Below are 10,277 nucleotides of genomic sequence, written 5' to 3'. Positions count from 1 at the left end.
CATGGTTGGTGTCATATGATTCATCATCCGAGCTCCCCACCCACCACGGAGTATCACAAAGGACAATGCTGAAGCAAGCGGGCCTCCAGCTTGCAACACCAAGGATAGTCGGATGATATACTGAATTAGAATAATCACAAAGTAATTACTCTACCAGATTGGCCCATGAGCCACCGCCTTCTGGGCATAGGACTCTAGGCAAATTACAAAACAACATAATTCAAAATCAAACGTGTTGCAGAAGCCAATAAATCCAAGACCAAAATTACATCAATTTCAAATCATATTTGTGCAATGATACATGTATTTATAATCTGTGCACAGGGCTTGGCATGACCAGCCGATTGGTTGAACCGGGTCCATTCAACCTCCCGTCTAGGTGAAGTAAGGGTCGAAGGTGTGTTGAGCAAAGGGAACGCGGTTACAGGCCCCCAGTGCTCTCAACCCCCAGACTCCCGTCCTCCACCGACACAGGGCCGCAACCCACGGCAAACGGGTTGGTGGACCAAATATCCCCTCGGGTCCACAACGGGGGTGTCGGCGAGCTCTTAGCGTTACCCAGCACCCACCACGAGGAGGTGGCTCGCCACGGGTGCCTTAGGTGCTAGGAAACCACAAAATCAAATGACAAGGTGGAGCATTCACTGATTGTCTTAACATTATAACAGAGATTTTAATTATTTTTGTATCGATACATGTGCAGAAATTCTGCTACACGTTAGATAAAACTGTTTCCTAGAAATAGGTTGGCTTGGCCAAACAGGGTTCAGGTATTTTCACATCTTTTTAAAATGTCTGCTGCTCACCATTCGCCGGGAAACGTGGCACCACAAGCCGAAACACTGAGGCATTACCTAAGGTATCTCAGTAGTCAACTGTAACTGCTCCAGTGGGATTTATGGGGGAATCCTATAAAAGACATAATTACATGAAAGTAATTTGTATGAAGACTTAATTACTTTGCATATCTTATTATGCATTGATTAATTATTTGTGTCCATGTAAGTGCAGTTGATTGTAGATCCATGAAAGTGTAGTATAGCATACCTCATTGTGTATAGAGTATTGTGAATGTCCCTGCAAAGTTTAATTTTGTGAAACTCCATGTTGAAAAGAGCTAGGGAGCAGAACAAGAATACTAGCCCGTCCACACTACACGACTAATTAATTCGAAGAAACGACATGTGATGGTAGGTAACAAACGGGATCGGCTGACTTGGTTGAGACTTGGTTGACATGGATATGTGTGCGGCGTTAAGAAAAGATACAAACATCCGACGACACCCTCATTCCAATCTCTACCCAACTCTAAAATAGATATGTGTGTAAGTCGTGTGACATCAGACATCTACGCCTTTACCACTGGCACTGAAGCGTGACTCATTTAGTACAGATGGGAGAGCGGTGAGGGGAGGGTGGTGGGATGTAACTTAATATTACTTCCTCGTTGTTGCGTATAGCTTGTCTGTGCACCATTAGAAGTCTACAGTCGGAGTGTACCTGCTGTGCAATTTACATCCTGGATTAAGGAACAGAGCTGGTGCTGGCTCTACTTTGTGTCCAGAATGAGGATAAAGTACATCCTGCAGCTGCTAATTCTGGTCGGTTTGCTTGACTTCAGTATCCAGTGGACTGGGTAGGTTATCAGTTAATATATGAACACTTTCAGGTTTCTTCCAAACCCAGAATATTCTTTTCTTGGAAAACTGGAATATAACAACATAATGTCAGAGAAAGGTAGAGTTGTATTTGAACACTGTTGTTTCAAAGTCGTAACAGTTTTGAAAAGAAAAGACACGCTGATGGTTTATGTTGACTGTTATTTCATGTTTACTGTATACATTACACAACACAGTAAGCATTATTGGATATAACGATTTTGATGTACGACTTGTAGAAATGTGTCTAATATTTCTTCAAAAGTCTGTACACGATCACGTGATTGTTCCATCTGGAATTGCAATGTTCTTGATCTCTACTGTATATTGCATGAATGGAAACACACAAATGGGTCAGTGTTGGTGAATGTGTGAATGACGGTGCAATAAGCGTTGGTTAGTATGCGAATGAGGAAATACTTGCGACAAGTATTGGCCAGTGAGTGGATGACACACACGCATGAGAAAGCACTGGACTATGTGTGAATACGAACACACACTTCTAATATGTATTGGTCTGTGTGTGGATAAGGTATGACTGGTCTCAAATACTGGTCTCTGTGTGGATAGCATGTATGTAGAAGCTTCATTGGTTCGTGTGTATGGCCACACATATAGTCCTTTATGATAAGGGTCTTACCTCCCTTGGTTGAATTACCTCCCTTGCCACTGGCGAGCAATCCTCACCAAACATGGTTGCCACAGTGCAAATAATAGATAGTAAACAGACCGGATCAAATGGCTTTCAAGGTTATACAGTGCGTGATTTGAAGGCACACCAGCGGGAACGAGGCTGTCATATATCAGGGACAAAGGCCGAGCTCTTAAAGCGTGCTATGGGATTGAGGTTTCTGTCTGAAAGGCAGTTCTCCAACACTGACATTGAGCAGACAGAGGACAAAGTTGAACAGGTAGATCAATGTTGATGTTTCTGATTAAAATTAAACAGAAGTCATTTTCTCACAAAAAATGTTTGGCCGAAAATGACATGTTACGACATAATTAGGCTGAAAATGGGTAACATTTTATTTTGTTTTCCAATCATAGGCTCCCATGTCATTTCAGTGTACATGATCATGATGATGTAGATCTAGCATATATAACTATACAAATTCTGAATCTATCAATGTTTGTCAAATTTTCATAAAATTCGGCACGAGTGTAGAAAGCCACCTCACCTGAATCTATGTAATTTCAAACTAGAATCCAATCCACATTATTCGAGATACTGTGATTTAATCAACAAAGCATAATTTTTGTGACATGTCACTGAAAGTCCCATTGGGGAATCAGCTTGTAAATTCGACTATCATCAATGTATAAAATGAACCAAGCCCAAACACTACAAATACTAAGCTGTTGTTGCTGTTGTTTCAATTTTTCTTTCTTATATCCAACTATTCCACGACAAACATTGCTGTTGTAATGTAAAGAAACATAAACTTTTGTTATTATTTAATATTTAATGGGCAACCATGAAGAGCCACCTCCTCGTGGTGGGTGCTGGGTAACGCTAAGTGCTCTTCTCCCGTGTGGACCCGGGACAGAATGTGTCCACTGCACCCCATTGCTTGTCGTAAGAGGCGACTAAATTGGGCAACCTGTTTGCCGTGAGTTGCGTCCCGTGTCGGTGGAGGACGGGATCGTGGTGGTTGGGGGCAGTTGGGCTTTTAACTGCGTTCCATTTGCCCAACACACCACTTCGGCCCTTACTTCACCTAGACGGGTGGTTGAATTGGCCCGATTCAACCAATCGGCTGGTCATGCCAAGGGCTGTGCATGGACTGTGTATGTGTCATTGCACAAAGTTGATTTGGAATTGTCTGAATTTCGGTCTTGGCACTACTGTTGATCTGTACCCTTTCTTAGTATGATCATATGAACTTTGCCAAGAGTCTTATGCCAGAAGGCGATGGCTCATAGGTCAATCTGGTGGATTAGTTATTTTTATTTTTCTGCTAGAGTATATCATCTGAGTATCCAACAATTATTGTTGTGAATTTTAGTCTTGGCTCTATTGTTGATCTGTAACTTTTTCGATTGTGAATTATCCAAATTATGATTATATGCACTTTGCCTAGAGTCTTGTGCCAGAAGGCGATGGCTCATGGGCCAATCTGGTAGACTAATTATTTATAATTCTTCTACTGGAGCATATCATCCGGGTCATATCATCTACAGAGGACAATACAAGATAAAAATGGGCTATAGATTGCTAACAACTGAAGGTAGATCACCATGGGGACATACAGTACCTTTGCTACCTGCATGGACCCTAGCCGGATTTACATCATCCCCTCAGCCGTCAGCAATTTGGGCACATCTAGCCATGCAAATAAAAAGACACTTATGCTACGTTTAAAAACGTGGACATTTAGACTTTACTTTGAATGTTTGTGGACTTACGTACCCTCTCAGAGGGGACAATAGTTTTACAGTACTTCAACCCCTTTTGAGGATGCAGCCACTAACAAGCACAGTTATGAATTTAAACTTCCAAGAATGAAATATATATCTATTTACAATTAAGTCAATAAATCCAATTCTTTTTTAAATGCAATGATTAAATGAGAGCTTGTGTTATTAAAAAGATCCTTCAGAGTTCGTGAATTAAAATACTGATCCCTTGTGATGGAATACTCAACACAGTCAAGCAGGATATGCTTGACTGTGATTCTTCCATCACAAGGGATACAAAACGGAGGATCCTCACCTTTAAGCAAATATTTATGTGTATATCTTGTGTGACCAATGATGACCTCTTCAAATCTGGACAGACAACCCAAGTAGGTGTAACCAATATACGGTTTTATTTCATGTAATTTATTGATACCTACTTGGGTGTCCCACTTCTTCTTCTGCATCAGATCACGGATATACGTTCTAATGCAAGCTTTGTAATCTGAATATGGAATAAGAAGTGGTGTCACAGATTTGTTGAGTGCTGCTTTTGCAGCAAGATCGGCCGTCACATTCCCAGAAATACCTACGTGACTGGGTAACCAACAGAAGACGATGTCGTATTGGCCAGTAGCAAGATTATTATACAGTTCAGTAATTTCAATTAAAAGTGGATGTTTAAAGAAATATTTTTAATAGCCTGAAGGCAAGAAAGAGAGTCGGAATATATTATATACTGTTTACGTTTCGGGTGTCTTTGAATACATTTAAGAGCTGTTAATATGGCGTTAGCTTCAGCTGTAAAAATAGAACTATTATCTGGTAATCTAGAAGATATTGTTCTGGATCCAATGACAGTGGCACAAGCAACTGTGCCACCGTCCTTGGACCCATCTGTAAATAAGGATTTGTAATTATTATATGCATGATTCAATTGATTATATTCTTGTTTATACTGTAATTCATTCGCCTCTGATTTTTTAAATATAGTTACTGTTAGGTCAACCTGTGGTCTAACCAACTGCCAAGGTCGAGACGAAAGAAGACGGAAAGGAGCTATATTGTCCAGCTCAATACCAGCAGCAGCATTAAATGGCTTTATTCTGAGCCCAAGAGGTGGGACAAGAGAAGACCTTTTGCTATACAAATCCTCATAAAGAGGACTGAAGACACAGTTATACGCAGGATTGCATTGCGTAGAGTAGAGTTTTGTGATATAATGTAAAGATAATTTGATACTGCGTTGTGCAAGAGATGGTTCATCGGCCTCAACGTAAAGACTGTCATTAGGTGAAGTTCGGAAAGACCCAAGACAAAGTCTTAAACCTTGGTGGTGGACAGAATCAAGAAGTTTAAGGTTGCTTTTACAGGCTCCACCATATACGATGGAGCCATAATCAAGTTTAGAACGTACAAGTGATCAATATAGATGGAGAAGGGTCGCTTGATCCCCTCCCCATTTTGAATTTGACACCACTTTCAATAAGTCAAGAGCTTTCAGGCATTAGTTTTATGTGATTTAATATGTGGTAAAAACGTTAAGTGTGAATCAAAGATTAGACCCAAGAACTTGGCTTCCTTCACAACTTTAATCGGCGTGCCATCTAGATATAGTTCAGGGTCTTTATGTGGTTTGTATTTACGACAAAAATGTATACAATTAGTTTTTGATTTAGAAAATTTAAAGCCATTTTTGAGACACCATTTATTTATCCTGTTTAAACACAACTGCAGTTGCCGTTCAAAGTTATGCATATTTTTCCCACGACAAGAAATATTAAAATCATCCACAAATAACGATCGATCAATTGAATCGTTTAAAACTTTAGATAAACTGTTTATCTTGATGCTAAAAAAAGTGACAGACAAAATACTGCCTTGTGGAACACCCTGATCCTGATTGTAATGATCAGACAGGGTAGAACCCACACGGACCTGGAATTGTATGTCATTTAAAAAACTTGCCTATAAATTCAGGCAAACGACCTCGTAACCCGAAGTCATGTAAATCTCGTAAAATGCCATATTTCCAAGTAGTGTCATATGCCTTTTCAAGATCGAAAAAGATAGACACAGCATGTTCTTTATTAATCAGTGCGTTTTTCACAAATGATTCTAAACGCACTAAGTGATCGACAGTACTTCTGTTTTTACGGAAACCACATTGTATATCTGTCATAAGGGTATTAGTTTCCAAGTACCAAACAAGTCGATTATTAATCATGCGTTCCATGGTCTTGCAAACACAGCTCGTTAATGAAATCGGACGATAATTGGATGGATCCGTATGATCACGTCCAGGGTTAGGTATTGGTACTACTATGGCATCACGCCATGAAGAAGGAAATTTCCCTGAAGTCCAAATATCATCAAAAATTGATAAGAGCATCTCTAAACAGGATTCTGGTAAGTGCTTCAGGAGTTGATAATGTATGTTATCAGCTCCTGTAGCAGTGTCATGAGCTTGATCAAGACCAGTATGGAGTTCATGAAGAGAAAATGTTTCATTATAATTTTCCCCATTATCAGAATTGAAATTAATAATTTTCTTTTCTTGTCGTTCTTGATATTGCTGAAATTTAGGTGCATAATTAGAAGAGGAAGAATGTTGAGCGAGAGTTTCGCCCAGTTTATTAGCAATATCTGATTTATCAGTAAGTAATTGATCTCCGTGTTTAAGATGATGGACAGTAGATTTAGTACCTTTACCTTTGACATGGGTGTCCGAGAATTTATTTTGGATACATAATCTTGCCAAGATTGGCGTTTGTTCGGTTTAAAAGTACGCCGTGCTATAGCATTTAAAATTTTACATTTATTTAAACTATGCACCATAGGTTGGCGACGGAAATAATGTTGTGCTTTTTTCCTTGCCTTCCTAGCTTGTTTGCATTCATCGCTGAACCATGGTTTTCGAATATGTGGAACTGCAGAAGACTTTGGTATATACTCATCAGCTCTGGAATTCAATTCATCAGAAAAGCATTTAATAGCTTCAGGAACGTCAATAAAACGTTCAGGTTTAAGTTTCTCCGTACACAGTGTTTCATATAAATCCCAGTTAGCCTTTTTAAAATTTCGTCTTGATGATGGAGGAACATCAGATGGAGTTACAGATTTTAGTATAGTAGGAAAATGGTCACTTCCACAGAGGTCATCGTGGACTGACCATTCAAATTCATTTAGTAGTTCTGAATTTGTGAGTGACAAGTCGAGAGCAGAATAGGTCCCTGTACCAGGGTGTAAATATGTGTTGGAGCATCATTATAAATACATAAATCGTTGTCAGAACAAAAGTCCTCCAACAATTTCCCTTTAGTGTTTATATTTACACTACCCCAGAGTGGGTTGTGCCCATTTAAATCTCCCATTATAATACATGGTTTCGGGAGTTGGTCATAGAGAGCTTGCAGATCATTTTTAGTGAACGTCGAAGACGGCGAAATATAAAGAGAGCATAGTGTAAATGCTGCATGTAAAGTAATTCTCACTGCTACAACCTGCACATTAGTTTTAAGTAAAACAGGGCTTTGAATAACGTTTTGTCTGACTAGAATGGATGATCCGCCAGTGAACCTATCACCCGGAGGTGCAAAACAATTAAATGCATTAAATTGACGAAGGTCAAATGTATCTGTTTGTTTTAAATATGTCTCTTGGAGACATATCGCTGAGGGTGTAAAATCTTGGACTAATAGCTGTAATTCATGTAAATTAATCCTCAGTCCTCTGCAGTTCCACTGTACAATATTATTGGAATGAACTATCTTTTGGGGGGATTTAGTGGGGATCTACCCCGCACTCTTTGGGAGGGCGACAAGCTATGTGCCCTGGAATGGACGTTTTCAGAAACGTCCATGTCTTCAAGAGACCCATATTTATTGAACAACTGAATTTTATTTTGTGACCCTTTAGGAGCTCTCCCACTTTGCTGTTTTGAAGCATCAAGCTTAGATTTACCTTTAGCAGTTTGTCGTCTATCAGCTGTAGAGTGAGATTCAGTGCGTGACTGCGAAGATGATTTATGATCAGAAGCAGACTTTGATGTTCCGGAAAGTGATTCCTCAGTCTGTGATGACATAGCTGGGTATAGAAGTTGTGGAGAGGCGCTGTTGACCCAAGTCAAGGTAGTTTGGCAGCTTGTAGATGATTTTGTTATTTTAGAGCTACGCACAGATGATGCGTTTGCTACTGTAGCATAACTTTCTGTAAAGTCAGATCTCTTCACCAGTTTTTTGCTTCAGAAAAAGAGATGTTTTGGGTATACTTTATTCTATTTATTTCCATTTGCTCTCTCCAGATTGGACACTGTTTCGATGAAGATGAATGGTCCCCTGAGCAGGTGGTGCATTTTTTAAAATCACTGTCACAATCTTCTGTTGTGTGTGTCTTCTCACCACAGTGACCACACACAACAGACAATGTACAGGTAGATACACCGTGTCTATTTCTGGCATTTAAAATACCTGAGCGGGTTGGGGATGTATGTCTCAACTTGGATGTTACAGTAACCTGCCTTCGCTGACTTGGGAGCATTTGGAGAAGAGAAGGAAAACACATAGGTGTTTGTTTGGATTGTTTCATTAGTTTTCCGTGTTGAAAAACGCTTTACATAAAGCACACCCTGATCTTTCATTTCATGGGAATGAAATACAGATTAGGCTTCGGTTTACTTACAGGTGGCTGACTATCAGCTGTCGATTGAGACTTTGAGTGTGACTGAGATGGTGATGATGATGATTTGTGATCGGAAGAAGACTTTGATGAAGGAGATACGATCTTTTGTGTAGACTGAGCTGTATCTGTCTGAGTAGACTGTTCTGAGATAGACTGTGGAAGATCAGGAGAGATAGACTGAGGAATATCTGAATTTACCCATGTCAGGTCAGTCTGACATGAGCTTGACGAAGTTAGGACTGGCGTAGTCAGTTGATAAGGTTTCAGATGTTTTTGTGAAAGAGGCGTAAGTTTCAGTGTGCTCAGTAGACTGTACAATCTTTCTTGTTTCAGCAAAATTGACGTTCCTAGAAAATTTGATTCTGCTAATTTCCATTTGCCTTTTCCAAATGGGGCATTCTTTCGAAAAGGATGAATGATTTCCTGAACAGTTTGCACATTTTTTGTGAATACTGTCACAATCTTCGGTTACATGTGTATTCTCAGCACAGTGAGGACATGTAACAGACAATGTGCACGCATTAACACCATGGCCGTACTTTGGCACTTGAAGCAGCGCAGAGGATTTGGAATATATAAGTCAACATTCAGATTGCAGTAACCTGCTTTGATTGACTTCGAAGGTGTTGGAGCTGAAAATGAAAACAGATATGTGTTGGTTTGGACAGTCTCATTATTTTTCCGTGTTGTGAAACGTTTGACGAAAGATACTCCTTGATCTTTCATCTCCGACATTATATCAAGCTCAGTCATGTCTGCTAGAAGACGCTCACGGTCTCGAACTATACCCTTGTTTGTATTCAGTGTTCTGTGGGCAGAAACTAATACCGGGACTCCGACAAACATCGGTTGATAACAGGTTGGTAGCTTGTTGTTTTCTGCTACATTCAATCAGCAGTGAACCTGATCGTAAGCGTTTGATATCTTTTACCTCACCTGCAATGCCAGAGATACCTTTTTAAATTGCAAAGGGATTTAATTTCAAAGGAGTCTTGTCAAGGGTCTCAATAACAAAAAAAACAAACAAAACAACGTGGCCAGTGATCAATTTGTATAGAGGGTCGTTGTTGATTATCATTGTCCAGTTGACGTTTGGTCTTTTTGCTAGGGGTTCTGTAATCCACGATTATTGGTATATTGGTTCGTCATCCGAGCTACCCACCCACCACGGAGTATCGCAAGGACAATGCTAAAGCAAGCGGGCCTCCAGCTTACAACACAAAGGATACTCGGTTGATATACTCCAGCAGAAACATTAAAAATATTAACAGTTCCACCAGATTGGCCCATGAGCCACCGCCTTCTGGGCATAAGACTCCCGGCAAAGTTCATGTAATCAAAACATCAAGTCAAATAATATTCTATGAACAAAGGGAGCCAAGACTAAAATCAAATTCTGTGCAATGACAAAAAATCCGTGTAAAGGGCTTGGCTTGACCAGCCGATTGGTTGAACCGGGCCCATTCAACCACCCGTCTAGGTTAAGTCATGGCCGAAGTGGTGTGTTGAGCAATAGGAAAACTGATCCTGCTCCCATTGCCC

General features: G+C 40.1%; 1 protein-coding gene across 1 annotated transcript in view; it reads left to right on the top strand.

Annotated features, from left to right (window-relative positions):
- Nucleotides 1-1,448: 1,448 nt before the first annotated feature.
- The window catches only part of LOC137256080 (uncharacterized), a 49,888-nt gene continuing 41,059 nt past the window's right edge, over nucleotides 1,449-10,277 (top strand). The window contains exon 1 of the mRNA XM_067793778.1: nucleotides 1,449-1,636. Coding sequence (XP_067649879.1) covers nucleotides 1,566-1,636 — 71 coding nt within the window. The 5' untranslated portion in view covers nucleotides 1,449-1,565. The remainder of the gene's footprint in view (nucleotides 1,637-10,277) is intronic.

This window comes from Haliotis asinina, chromosome 11, assembly GCF_037392515.1.
Source record: "Haliotis asinina isolate JCU_RB_2024 chromosome 11, JCU_Hal_asi_v2, whole genome shotgun sequence".
Taxonomy (NCBI): Eukaryota; Metazoa; Mollusca; class Gastropoda; order Lepetellida; family Haliotidae; genus Haliotis; species Haliotis asinina.
Note: the sequence above shows the minus strand (reverse complement) of the source record. Positions and strands in the feature narration are given on the sequence as shown.